This window comes from Protobothrops mucrosquamatus, unplaced genomic scaffold (genome assembly GCF_001527695.2).
Source record: "Protobothrops mucrosquamatus isolate PMUCROS unplaced genomic scaffold, P.Mucros_1.0 scaffold_172, whole genome shotgun sequence".
NCBI lineage: Eukaryota > Metazoa > Chordata > Lepidosauria > Squamata > Viperidae > Protobothrops > Protobothrops mucrosquamatus.
The window spans coordinates 232,164-247,489 of NW_015386248.1; the positions used below are offsets into that span (position 1 = coordinate 232,164).

General features: G+C 35.0%; 2 protein-coding genes across 5 annotated transcripts in view; both read right to left on the reverse strand.

Annotated features, from left to right (window-relative positions):
- The window catches only part of CADPS2 (calcium dependent secretion activator 2), a 317,808-nt gene that overhangs the window by 205,201 nt on the left and 97,281 nt on the right, over positions 1-15,326 (reverse strand). For all 4 annotated transcript variants that reach the window (XM_029285368.1, XM_015822226.1, XM_015822219.1 and 1 more), the window contains exon 3: positions 8,187-8,519. In XM_029285368.1, the coding sequence (XP_029141201.1) occupies positions 8,187-8,519 (333 nt within the window). The remainder of the gene's footprint in view (positions 1-8,186; positions 8,520-15,326) is intronic.
- Positions 11,914-12,966, reverse strand: LOC114923026 (RING finger protein 148-like). The gene has a single exon (XM_029285387.1). It carries the CDS (start codon positions 12,964-12,966, stop codon positions 11,914-11,916), a length of 1,053 nt encoding a protein of 350 aa, XP_029141220.1.

The window sequence follows — 15,326 nt, forward strand, 5'->3', positions numbered from 1 at the left end:
TGGCCCTTGTCCTCTGCGTTATTCAGCAGATAAAAATGAGCCTTAATCATCATTTGGCTATTAAAACACTAATTAACATACAGAATTCCAACCTTTGCTGCAAACGTTATTCAGGGTTTTTCTCATCCCACTTTTTAGGCAATTGTTTTCCAATAAAAAGTTAAATACAGGTGTGGTAGTTAGATACACATATCAAAACAAAGACATGCAAAAACGCTTCAGTGAAAAGTGAAAATGAAGAGTAGAAAGACCAGTTTTTCAAGGTCAGAACATAATTATAATCTATAAACAGGTATTTAATGCAGTTTGATTGAACTGAACTTGAACCTGATTAATAGGGATTGAAAGCTCTAATTTTTTTAACCAAAGGATGGGGCTGACATTCTTTATCATATCTCCTATATCTATGGTCTTAGGGCAACAGTGTACTGAGTATTCTTTCTGATAAAAAGCAGAAAGTTCCTGTACTTATGTCTTTGCAGACCAATGGATGAGGTTGGATTGATCTCCCCCTTAGAATGAAACAGCACAGTTTTCCTGGAGTGCTAAATCATATTTAGAAAATCTATTTTCTAAATATCTGCTAAAGAATCAGATATTTTCCCCTACTTCTACATCTACTGCTTCTTTTTCCCCAATTCATTTCAATCTACTTTCCTACAACTTTATAACATCATCTCAATTCATTGCCTTTTATATGGTTTTTAAGAATAATTCCCAAAATACTGCAAACAAGTTGTAAATACACATATTAAGTTGCTTTTTTATCCTTGGGAATAAATTTTTTTAAAAGACTGCATCAGTAATTTTTGTAACACAAAAATAGAATACAAAATTCCATCAAGCTAAAGAATCTCACACAGATCTGTGCAAATTTTAAAAATAATTCAGAGAAATTGATACTGTCCCATCCTGTTATTAGTCTATGAAAAGAATTAAGAAATTGGATTGGAAACTAGAGGAAAGGTCAAGCTTTGCCTCAAATACCTGTTTATTAAGTATTAAAATTGGTCAGACAAATGGTCAGGATTTTACTATCAGACCTTATTTTAGTATCATTGCTCTGACTGCTCTTCATTTCGATTTGTATGATGATTTTACATGTGGAACTAGAATATTAAAATCACTGTAAACTACTAAAGTAGAAGTCTAGCCAATCTCTTCATGAGATTAAGTTAAACACATTCTTGCCCTTCCAAATTTCCTTTTAACATGAATTTCAGTGGTGTCCTTTAGACTATTTTGCATGATGTCAGTGTGAGATAATTTTACTATTAAAATAATATGGAAAGGTAAGACTTTTACATAAATTGGAACGAACCAATCAGACAATTGTTACAGAATGAAATGTCATGTAAAACAGATCATAGTTTTACAAAGTAAAATTCAGTGTAATGAGATTCAGCATATTCACAGGTTTACATGATTCTCTCTGGTACATTATAAAGAGATCAAAAACTTCTAAAAACCCAGATTAGCAGCTGTACAATTGTAACCATAATTCATTAAAATGAGGCAACTTTATCAACTGTATTTTGAGGTTGTAAGGATTCTTTGAATTAAGAATGACATGGTAAATTATGATTAACTAAAAATGAAAACAAAATTTCTATGTTTTATGCAGGTATCCTGGGTAGGAAGGAGGGAAGAATCTGGAGAAGCTGTGCTCAATGGTTTAGCATTACATTTCAAACCAACCAATCCTGAGAGGGAAGCACAGCAAAAAAAGCAACCCAACATTTATTTCCTAAGAATCCCACTGAGGAATGTTAATATTCTGAAGCAGCTCTTTTATCTTCACACATTGGCCATAGATTGTTTACATCTATTTCCACAACTGAAGCGTGTAAGTAGGTGAACAGCCCCCCAAAGTACAATTGTGACAAACATTACATTAGCCTGGTCTATTGCACTCTTGCCACTGGTAGGGTGCCTGGCTGTACAAATTTAATTAAACCAACCATAGCAATGAAACTAATACAGTTTAATCTCCTAAAATCCAAAATAATGGAAAACAAGGTGAATAATCCCTACTCAAAATGAGAATCAGCAAATTAGTTTCTTCTGTAGTATACTTCATTATGCAGAAACCCTCTTTTTCTTCCAACATAAAAGTTAAAGCTGTAATGGATTCTTCAATTTACTTTTAAAGTCACAAAGAAGGCAAGCACAATGTAAAGTTGTACGTTAGAGTTTACAGAATTCAAGGAGAGGTTTTTTTGCACAGTTTACTGCAAGGAGTGTGAAAGTATCTGCAATAGGAAATTAAGATAGTATTTTATTACTTCAATCAAAAATGTTTCTCAGATATATAATATTTTATAGATCCAACCTATGCCTAAACCAACAAATATAAACGATAAGCTGTGCTCCTTTATAACTGCTGCTTGGCAGAGAGTTAATAAGTAACCAACATGTACTAAAGAATTCTAAAACTATGCATTTGCTCCACCAATTTTTATCAGTTCATCTTAAAACTAATGAAGGAATCAAGGAAAGCTGAGTTATATACAAAACCAAGGTGACAATGCATCTTAAATTGTGAACACTGGCAAATTAAAGCAAGCTGCTTATCATTGGTGACTGACAAGTGCCTTGCTATGCTGGTTTTCAATAGCACAGTGAGAGCAGGCTTCTCCATATGGAAGCTCTATTGTGTCCAATTGTTCTCAACAGAGGTAGTTGCAACAATCTGCAGTTTTAATTTTGCAATCTGCAATTTTAATGTTTGCACACATTGACCTTAACAAAGCTTTCACATGGGGATCTGTTGGATTAGGAAGTTCATGTTTGATTTAATAAAGGATATGTTTGCATCTTCTGGCTCTAAAAGAAAGTATTCACAATGTTCTAAGTAAGGAAAATATTATTTAAAAATAGAACTGGCATAGGAAACAAAAATGAATATAAGACAATGTATACCTTTTCTGTATGAAAGTCATCTTTAAAGGGTAAATAAAAGAACCCATTGTGTTGAATATTGAATGGAATAATTACTTTGAGATCAATGTTCTTATGGAATTGTCCCCGGATTCAAACAAAAACATTTTGCTCCTGCTTATTTATTGATCAGAAACCATGAAAAGAAAAGGTTAAGGAGTCAAGGAAATCAGATTCTTAGAGCCTGCTTGCTATGTCTCTCCTAGGCATAAGATAAAAAGAGCATGAAAGAGAGAAAAAAATAGAGTTTGCTTCTGCCAACTCAGAATTCAGTTTCATCCAATAATGATTTCAAGCAAATGTTTCTTCCTTTGACCAGGATGGACAGCTAGCGATTAGGAAGGCAGAACCATTTTCTTACTTAGAAATGTTGTCATTGATACACATGTGTATCTTTACCTTTCTAAATTAAAGCAAATGAAACTAGAATGGAAATCATTCTTTAAAATATGTGTGTTAATTGTTTTTAAAAAGAGGAGCTGGTAATTCATATACTGTGGTGGAACAAAAAAAAAATCTCACAGGCCTGATTGCAGATAAAGTGGGCTGAGCTTTTATTTCTCCTGAATGCATTCATCTACTTATTTTTTAAAGCAAGATTCTAGATGCCAAACAATACTCTCCAGCCTGCCTTTCATGCTTCTCTTTGATTTTCAACATCTTTCTAACATAGCTGGAAATAATGTTGGTTGTGATGGTGTTAATACTCTGCTTTTCTTCCTGAGCCAAGGTATTAGATCCCACAAGATTCAAATGGTTTATATGGTTACTACTGGTTAAAAATGAAACACTGGGATGCCAGTTGAATAAATTGCATTTTTCTGCCACTTTAAGGAATCTGTTACCTTGATCACTAACTCTTCAGAAGAATCTCTCCAATCTAGGGGTCTTCAAACATGCCTGGCTGAGGAATTCTGGGAGTTGAAGTCCACAAGTCATAAAAGGGCCAAGTTTGAGGACCCCTGCTCCAATCTGTTACCTTGATCACTAACTACATGGTCAATTGGGCCCAGAGTGTGAAGATGTTACATTTTTATGACAATGCCACACATCTCCTATAATTAGGAAGTGTGTCTGTTAAATAAACTTTGGCTTTTTATATATTTTAAAAAAATCAAATTTGGAATATGTATGTCTACTCCACTGGTAAGGTAAGGATAGCATATAAGGCAGGATGATTTTACTTAATTCTAATTTCATCCAGCTTTCTTGCAGTGGCTTCTTGAAGCAATCATATAATAATTTCTTGAACCTGATATAAATGTTCTGTATTTCTCAGTCAGTGTCAATTTAAAATTAAAAAATGTCTGGGAATACTCAGTATTTGCCCAATAACCCAATCCAGGATCTATGATTTATACAATTTTTTAATCAAAAATAGGAGATGTCTTCTGAAAAAACCCTAAATAGACAATTTTAATTGAGTATTTCCTTCAATTGTTTAAAGTGTAATCTTTATTAAAGACAGGTTAGGAGTAAGAGGAAAACCTATGCGAATAGTGATAATTTGTTTTTCACACTCCAGGGGTTTCAAAGTAATAGGGTGAGGTGACACAGTGATGATCCTTGGAGGCACAAGGCCACTAGATTTTAATTTATTTTCATTATTGCTTTTTTTAAAAAAGTGGGAAATAGTATAGCACTGTCAATTTTCAATGGTCTGACCACAGAGAACTCTAAGGACCAGAGCAGTGTTTCCAACTTTGCCAAATTTAAAAATGTGTGGACTTTAATTCCCAAAATTCCCCAGCCAAAATGCTGGCTGGAGCATTCTGTGAGTTGAAATTCAGACATCTTAAAGTTGTCAAGGTTCAGAAACATCAGGATAGAGAAAAAAAGGCATGGTTTAAAGACACCTAATGCCACCTCTGAGGGATCCTCATTTGAAACCTGTTTTTCAAATATTCCCATACATACATATATACATACATACAACCCCTAATAATGTTCATAATTGTCAAATTGAACTAATATTCCTCTCTTGAAAACAAGGTTTGCATGTTTATTTGTAAATATTCTGCTTTGAAAAGCCATGCATATATATAAATGAACAAATAATAGGTATGGTTCTAACAATGAAAATTATGGAACATCCCTCAGTAACCAATGATTATAAGCATTTGCGTGAATCTATTATGAATCACACCAGGATGTTCTAATGCCACACCAGTTTGTGAAATATCCAAGAACAGCCATTCCTATAACTTAGGTGCTTTATTTTGTCAGAAATAAATGGCTTTGCAGACTAAGGCTTTTTCTCCCTATGAGTCTTCAACATGTAGAAAAAGAAAATTAAATTTTCACCAAACAAAAATGGAACCAGACAGTCTAATTCCTTTCATGAAAGCCTATTCTACAATTTATCTTTGGGAATTGTAGAGTTTTTGTCATGAGATATTCCCATAACAATATGTAGGTGTCATCAATATAAAACATTTTATTCCAAAATTGCAAGTTCTGCTTGATCAGAATATGGGCATAATGTAAAAAAGCTGACTTCAGATTCAAGCTAAATAACTGCACTAAAAAACATGTGGGTAGGTTGTAAAAAGAGGTTTTTTTAAAAAAAGAAGAAATGAAATTCTAAAAAACCCTAGCATTCTTATTAAAAATTGACCTTTTCTTTAACAACCTCCTAGGAAGCATTAATAAATTGTGATTTGAAGAGAATTTATCCTAATACTGCTACATTAGGAACTCACATTTTCAGAATTTTTTTAAAAAAATTCTCCTTTATTCAGACTATATGCACTTAACAGTAAGCACAGGAGTTATGTTCACACTTTTTGTGAAAAAGCTATTACTCAAAAAGAGCAAAGCAGTTATTTCAGAAAGCAGAAGATGGAATTGCATGATACTCAATTACAGACAGAAGCAGCATGCAACTTCATTCCTTTTGACACTTGGCAAATTTCATATTGTGCATGTGCAAATGATAAGTCAATATTTGGTTTTAGCTAGCCAAGCACATATGAAGCAGATTGTCTTGGAGGAACACAACAGATTTATACAGTTGAAGTAAAGTCAGGTAGGAGGCAGATAAGTAAGTACACTACTCTTTTGCAGAAATGAGTCTTATATAGTTTGGGGACTGTTGAACCTGGACTGCTTTCAACCAAATGTTTTAAGGTAAAATAATTGTAGCATCATTTCCCCAAATGATTAGAATCCTAGAGTCATCAGCTTATATTTATTTTCTTTGCATCTGGCTTATTTTCATAATGGGGATAATCTGTTTAGGCAAAAAAGTCTAGCATTTTGCACTACAGATGGTCCTCAATTTATCACCACAACTGACCTCAAAATTTCTGTTGCTAAGCAAGACAGTTTGTTAATGAGTTGTGCCTTCATTTTATGAACTTTTTGCCATAGTTGTTAAGTGAATCACTGCAGTTGTTAAGCAAATCATGTAATTATTAAGCAAATCTGGCTTCTCCCATTGACTTGTCAGAAGCCAGCTGGAAAAGTTACAAATGGTGATCACATACCCTGGGACAGTTCAACTGTCATAAATACATGTCAGTTGCCAAGCACCTGAATTCTGATCACATGACTATGGGGATGCTGCAATGGTCAAAAGTGTGAAAACTGGTCAAAAGTCATTTTTTTCAACATTGAATGGTCCCTAAATGAATGGTTGTAAGTCAAGGACTACTTGTATAGGCAATTGGAGTGGTGCAGCTTTAAATATTCCTCTTTGTCTTCTTATAATTGCCAACTTTCTAACAGATACCCAAGTGTGTTGTTATCTACCAGCGATTCTTTTATAAATGAATGTCCTGTAACTGACATTTAACAATTAAGACCGATGCAAATAGCTGATTGTTTTCTTTATTATATTACTGAAATATCAATATTACAATGTAACTATAAGACAGCTGAGCAAGGGCCAGTGATTATTTGGGGCATTTTGAAACAGTAGGATCCTAGACATTTTTAAGGGTGTGGATGTTTATAAAATATTTGCATTCATGTTCAATGAAGGGTGTATGAGAGAAATACATGAGGTAGCTAGGCCAACTATGTGTCAAGAAGGTATTATCAGTACCTCGCCAGCAGTAATGGATAAATTACTACAGATTTATTTGCTATAAAACATTTACCAGGAATGAATGCTGTGTTACAATTCTACACACACACAAAACCTCAGATAATGGGGAAACTAGGTTGTCCCTGAATATATGGCAGATCTGTTCTTGATTAACTTTAAGGTTTTGTTTAAATGATAGCCTTGAAGCAGAAACTCTCATTTGCAATTTTCAAGGACAATATTATTCAAGCCAAAAGAGAAAATACACACTATTCATCATATAATATCAATTCTCACTGTTTTCTTATGTTTACATAATATTCTCCAATAATAAACACAATGGAATAAACCACACACACACATTCCTCCTACCTGCCAACAATTTGCAGCCCTTGGGGATGGATGGATGAATGAGTAAATAAACTGAGCCAGAAAGCTCTCCTTCAAATGCACAAAGTGATTACCTTAAGTGATAGATGCATTTATATGAGCACACTCAAGAAACAGAATGAAAAAACGTTGCTATGAAATGATGTTAGAAGACTGAACAATGCAAGAAGCACAATAATATCACCTACCAATAAGTATGAAGTCATCCAATATGACTGATCCACAATTAATGGCCATTGCTGAAGAATGAGAATTTCAAGAGCAGTAAACAGACATATTTATAATGAGCTGCAGCTACTCACAGCGCTACTGTATTGAATTCTATAGTTTCTTTTATGCATGTGTACTTCTAGTCCAAGCCATAATGACAGGAGAGAAACCACAGGGGGAAAAGATGATAGGGAAAAAGGGGGAAAAATTGAGTCTTTCTTTTGTACTAGGTTTCTATATGGAGGAAATATTCAGCTTTCTTTGCCCTTTGTGAAGAAAAGAAAAGAAAATCTGCACAACTAGAATTGGGCAGGAAATTACAGCTGCTTGTACCTCCTGCAAAAGCCCAGCATATGGGCAAACAGGGAATAGGGGACTAATCATTACAACAAAAATGACTGGCATTCAAGGAAGGGTAAACTTCATTGCCCTTGAGTATTTATTATTTTTCAGTTCTGCAGTCCAAAGCTTTCCCAATGCAAATTCTACAAGAAAAGTAAACATCTTCCTGACGTATATAACAGGTGGAGAAAAAGATCTTGTGAACTGGACATCTAATAAGAGGAAATGAATGGAACATTCCATGAATACAGGTGAACTGAGATGAATTACTTACTTGACAGGCATTATAGATTAATTGATGCTCCAATTTCTTTACGCCTAGAATCTGCTGGAACATCTCATATAGTTGTTCTTTGCTTAAGATGAGTTCAGATACAGCACTTAAAGCCATCCTGTTGGACTGTTTGTACAGATCCTCTTCTCCCCTGTAAATAGCATCATATTTGGCTATCCAAGAACTTAGCACAGTCTCTTTACTTAATCCATCTATCTCAGGCAAGCTCCGGACTCTTTTTTCTATGTTCTTCTTAAAAACATCTCTGAAATCATTTGCTGAGCATCCGCCACTGTGGACCATCCTAGCAACTCGGTCACTCTTGAGGAAAACCTTTTGAACAAAAGAAAAAACACATTAGAAGAAAGGTAGGTGGGAGAAGAGGCAAATAGATTTTTGAAGACTATTGTGCTATAGAGCAATTTTAGTGCTTGGATAAGGAACCATCTGGACATTCATGTCAGCTAAAAACATTCTGGAAGCAGGCAGTGACAAACTATTTCCAGAGCACTAAAACAAGAAAAATCTTGTCATTCAACAGCTATTGAGTTTTACTTATGCTGAGTAGTTTTTAATCATCATGTTTCAGATAACTATGCAATTACAACTTGCAGTTGATCCAAATTATTTTTCTCATGCACTTCAACATTTTTCTAAAGAAATTACATGTCTGAACCAAAATATATCTGAATTTACATCCCTGAATGATTTTTCTATGACTGAGCCTAAATATAAATTTATGTATTGTTGGAAGATATCTAAGCAGGCCATTCCATGCATTCAAATTTATTTTCTTGAAAGGTACTTCAGTACTCCTTCTAGAATACCCTGTTGGTAAACATGATTTTTCTTCAAGACATTGGTGGAAAACAAAGGCCAGCGTTTTCTAAAGATGCTCCCTATAAACATAATTAAAGAATAAGGATTACATGCTTAGGCTGCTGAATCTGATGTTTTTAGTAATAAGCAACAGCACAAATAATTCTATCTTAAACTAGATCTGATACTTTTAGTTACTCACCTCCGGGAACAGAAGATGGTAATAATCCTTTGCCTAACCTGGAGAAAGTTTCATTTGTCAGAAAGTTGACCCCAGGTCCTCTCTAAAATGTACACTCTCCCTTACAACTCTTGCATAAATTTCAAGGATGAGGCTTGAACATTTAGTAGCACTTTTGAAGCACAGCTTAGAAGCTTAGAAGCATACATGAAGCTCTTTGAATCTGCTTTGAGACCCTCTATGTGGCTTCATAGGATGCGTACGTAATTAATCAAAGACTCTGAAAAGTCACAATTTATTCACAAAAAACTATGCACCCAAAATTCATTAATTGTATCATAACATCCTCCTCACTCACAGTGTGATCCTCAGTTGGGTAGGACCGCCCTTGACATTAATCCAAATAAAAATAGCAATGAGTAGAAGAAATATATGGTGCCATAGCAGAAGAGGAATGGGGAAAAATTTCAATGCTGACAGAAGACGCCCAACCATCTTGATTCTATCTGAAAAGCTATGGGCAGCTAATTCATTACATAAGGCAAAAGACAAAATGGAAAAAAATGCTACATGGTTACCTAGTAGAATATAATATAGAATCTTAGACTATATTCTGAAAAGCATAGTATGTAGCAAGTTTGCTGCATTTGACCAAATTTGGGTCTGCAAACTCTATGTCCATTGTAGGGGATTTGGAGAACTAAGTTAAAAACCCTTAACCCACATATACAGTATCTTGTCAGGGAAAAGAAAACATTGGCTTCAATATATGGCATCAAAACAGGCAACTATTCCATTACAAAAAATGTCAGTTTAGCCACAGAACAGTTAAGAAACCAAGAAATGCTGAATAACTTCGGAAAAGACACTGGGAATAAGCAGAGCTCTACAAAAGCTAAAGAAAGTAATTCCCTGAAAGCCACTATGGACTAACTGCCTTTCTTTCAAATCCTTACTATCTTTGAAGTCTTGTCCCATTATGTCATAATCACACTGGTCTCACTGACTTCATAAGGCATGGAGTATGTTATGTCCAATGAAATGCCTGGCTATTTCATCCAATCACATATATGTTCTAATTTGAGTAACTCTATTAAGGGGGATTGTCTCTCCACCATTCTATAGGCTCTCCTTGTTTTGCCACAAAAGTGGTCAGTAGCTCAATTAATGATTCAATGTCTTATGTCCAGTACTATTCAAATGTATCCCTAAAAAAATTCTATTCCACTAGAGTGGCAGACGAAGAAGCTATGAAATATAACAAGTATATAAGCAAAATGCCATGTAGATTCTGAGCTCAGAGCTGATAATTATCTTTTAATGAAGGTTGAAAACAACATTCCAGAAGCAACTATGCCTAATAAATATCATTCTCATGGTTGAGATTTCTGAACTATTTGCTCAAGGATGATGATTATCTGCACTGGTATCAACGTTCTTTCCCCCCCCAAAGGACACAGGGTCAGCTTATTTGAACAACGGCAATTTGGTACCCTTGAATATCAAAGTACTGTAAAAATTCTGCATTTTCAAAAGAGGGAGCTAAGGTGTCTTCTTCACTTTCAGATGATATAGCTGTCTCCTTGGTGTTGTTTTGTTTCTATCTCCATTGCAATTCTCACTTCTAATAGGATCAGTAGATGTGCACTTGTGCTCAGATTGTCTTTGGGCGGTTTCCTATATAAGAGAACTATGTCACGTTGGCCATTGCTCTTTGGAGTTTTTTTGTATGTGTAAGAGACCAGTGACTCATTAGAACATGCTTGTTTTATAACAATAATATGGAAATTGGATATTTGTGGTAGGAGATGGAACAGCCACCACCATAAAGTACATGGTTTCTATTCTTAAACAATGCATATGGAGATCTAACTTTTAAAATTGCTACTGAATCTAAGCCTCTTGGGCCTACATGTACATCAGAACAAAGGCAACCAATGGGCTATACATTTTCTTGAATGTAGTAACTAAATGTTATTAAAAAATAAAAAGTGATATATTCAAATACATTTTTTAAATTTGCAAAATACATTATGAAATAAAATTAGAGAAAACAATAAGTTAATTTTTCTCTTTTTCACCTCTGTTTTAGGTGGAATTCCAAAGCATTCAAAAATGACCAAGGTAGTCCTCAACTTACAACCATTCGTTTAGTGACTGTTCAAAGTTACAATGGCATTAAAATGTGACTTATGACCAGTTTTCACACTTACAACTATTGCAGCATCCTCACAGTCACATGATCAAAACTGGCATATATTGATGAGAGTTGCACTGTCCCAGGGTCATGTGATCACATTAACCTTCCCAGCTGGCTTCTGGCAAGCAAAGTCAATGCCACATTCGTTTAAAGATTGCATGTTTCACTTAACAACTGCAGTAATCCGATTAACAACTGTAGCAAAAAAAAAAGTCATTGCTTACAATTGTGGTTGTAAGTCAAGGACTACTTGTAAATTAACATCCTAAAACAATATAAAAACCATTCTAAATTGTTAGGAATTTAACAACTGTAGCTGGAGTTCTTCAAATCCAACACTTAAGATATCAAACTCCAATTTCCAAAATCACATTGGATGTTTTTAGAACACAATTCAAAAGAAGCTTCCCAAGTTTGTCGAGAAAAGATATTGTCATAAAGCAAACAAGCTAAACAGAATCAAAGGTAATGTTTTATTTCACACACCTGAAGCTCAATCTTTATCAAGATAATCAAGATTGAAATAATCATTTGTCCCCAGATTGAGCTTTTGAGCCTTTATGAATTCCTGCAGGTACTTCTTGACAGATGGCTTCATTAGGAGAATTGATAGCAGAAGATGCTTCATTTGATGGCTGAATACCGAATGGTTCTCCTGTAGCTGTAATCCTTTCCACATTTCCAAGCATGTTCCACTTACACACAGGACATGTTTGGTGCTTTAAAAGCCAAGGATCAACACAGATTTTGTGGAAAAGATGCCCACAACGCAAAATACGGGCTACATCTTTAGGCTTGTACATTTCTAAACACACTGCACAGTTGTCTCCATTTGATCCAACTTCTTTGCCATCCTCTTTTAATGTACGAAGCTCAAGATGATTGATAGCTTTAGTAATATCAAGCTCCTGTTGACACCTCTGTATCAAATTCCTTGCTCTTCGTAGCTTTCCAGCACAGTAAAAGGTGCAATATGCCACAGCTATAGAAGAAAGAATAAAAATGGTGCCCATATAACGGGCTAACCATGGGTTACAGTGCTTTCCAACATCAATGGTTGCCATCACTTTGATGCCATTCTGAATTAGATGCAGAAGGTCCATGCCTTTCAGGTTGCCAATCATAACAGCCACAGGGCCTTCCTTCCCAAAGTTAAGCATTGGAAATACATTGTTACCTGTACCAGGATAATTATAGATGATCACACCAACTGCTCCTTTTTCTGCAGCCACACTGATTTTTTTTGTAAATGAACACTGCCCTCTTATGATGAGTGCTATCCAACATCCTGCATTTCCTGACTTAAAATTTGTTACAGAACTACAAGCATTTTGATGGGGGTCCTCTGCAGCTATCACGATGCCGGACACCTTCTTCAAGGGTGAGGCTTTGGCGAACACTCCGTTTTCTGCAATCTCCCATACAGTCCGATTCCCAACTTGAAATGATATGTTAATATTGGCAATCCAAAAGCTGTCAGCTTTTGAACTCTGCAGGTGGAGCCCAAGACAGATGCCAAGGTATAGAAAGCATAATGATTTTATCCTTCTTCTTTCAGTCCCAGTCCCAAGTAAGTTCATGCTGACATCTGCTAAGCAGTCCCAGAGCCAATAACTAAAAGACAATAAAAATCATCAGCACATCAGAACTGAGTATTTCCAGTGAGATACCAAAAACCCATCTCAAAAATTCTGGAGAAACAAGTTGAAGGGTCTGTCTGCAAGTATGTTGCTTAGATGAAGATTTGACAGATTTTTTCTCTCTCTTTCCAATGAAGTCATTTATTGTTAAGTAATGAAATTGTGACATCATTAACACTTTGTCAAGCAGGACTCTTGTGCTTTATCTTATCTAAAATTACACTATTTAAAAACAAACATTTTGATATAAACCTAAGTTACACAAATCACAAGGTATACAGTATCTGGGATACTTTGTACTGAATGTCTTGTCATTTAATGTGAATATGCTGTGAGAATGCATAATACTGAAATTTAAAGTTCAATAAAGTACCCTTAAAATTGCTTAGCTTTTTAAGATCAAACAAGAACATCTAAGTACTCTTACTTTGTTAACTTTCAGTTCAGCAGCACATATAGATATGCTAACATATATATCAATATTGTAGAATAGAACAGAACAGAACAGAACAAAACAGAACAGAACAGAACAGAATTAGAATAGGAGCTGGAAGGGACCTTGGAGGTCTTCTAGTCCAGCCCCCTGTTCAAGCAGGAGAACCTATTCCATCTCAGACAAGTGACTGTCCAGTCTCTTCTTAAAAACTTTCAGTGATGGAGCACCCACGATTTCTGAAGGCAAGCTGTTCCACTGGTTAATTGTCCTCACTGTTAGGAAGTTTCTCCTTAATTCCAGGTTGCTTCTCTCTTTGATCAGTTTCCACAAAAACTCATAGACATTTAGGTGGGGTTTTTTTTGGAGGGGAGGGTTTGAGCAGATGAAGAAATCACTCCCAACCTCTCACCTCTAATTCCGTAAATATTAAATTGGCAATATATACACCTGATCAGATCAAAAAATATTAGGGCTATGCAATTCCTTGCAGAGAAGTGTTTTGGAATGTCCAGAGGTGTGTACAAATACCTCTTCTTAAAATATTTAAAGTGGCTGCATTTTTTTTTTCATTCTCAGTGGCTGCTTGGAAACCACTCCCTACTGTCTTTGGAAACATAGGTATGCACAGCCCTTTTGCTTGGCTAGAAAGAACCAAATAACACAATCTAAAACAGCTGGATGCTCTTCGGAAGCAGCATTGAGGCTGGAAAAAGATGTGGCTGCTTTAACTATTTTCTGAAAAAAGGTGCTTCATGTGTTCCCATATCGTCTGAAGCACCTCTTTGCAAAAAGTTGTCCATGTGTGTGTATGTGTGTTTGTATGTATATATAAAATAAAAATACAGGAATGATTCTTTAGTTAGAAATTGAATATCTCTTTTACATAATTATTCATGTCTGAAAAGACAATGCTTATTTCTATACACATACTTCATACATAGCAGCAGAGATCTCTGCCAACTGCTTGCTTTTCTTGTTTTCATAAACACACTGTTTTTACTGAACAGAAATTGAGAGGCTTTTTTTCTTTTTCTTTTTTTACAAAAAGAAGTTTAGAGTTGGCTTGGTAGACTTTGTTCAAATCCAGGAACTGCCATGAAACTCACTGAGACATCAGTTTGCTAATTCAGAAAACTGATAGCTGACATTTTTCAAGATAGAAAGGAACAACAATGTTCAGGTTCAAAAAGGCAGAGGCTCAAAACATAAATGAGGGAAATTAAAAATTTGTGGAAGAATGCACAGCAACATTTTTTTTCTCTTGAACTTTGTAACAGGACCTTGTATACAATAAGTTTCACAATTTCCATTTCTAGCAAAAGCAAGATGTTAATTTCACACCAGGCAGAAGTTGGCAAAGCATTTTTCTAAGCACAAGTCTTTGGGTTCCTTACAGGGTTCAATATTTTTCCTTCCTAAGGAGAAATGTTCAAATTCTCTCTAAACAAAATCTATTTGCAGCTCAGGATATGCAGATGCAGACATGAAGATGTGCAATTCAATTTATCTTGCAAATTTTTGATATACCTCTGATATTTTATATCAGGACAATCACTTGATACACATTATTTATTTCAAATTAATATGCATTCATATTGTAATAATTAGGGGGAAAAATCTCACCTACATAGATTTCTTAGTTTTCCCTTCAAGACAGAAATGATACGTTATTAGAGAGAACGTCTCTTTTAACTCACTTTTCCTTTTCAGAATAATAATAAGAAGAATAATTCCATAGCATTTAATTAACTGCTAAGTGTTTTTGTGAGGTAGGAGAGGGGGAGAATAACAAATTGTTGTAAACTGCTCAGAGACACCTAGGTGAGATTAGTGATGTAGAAATTTAATAAATAAATACATACAT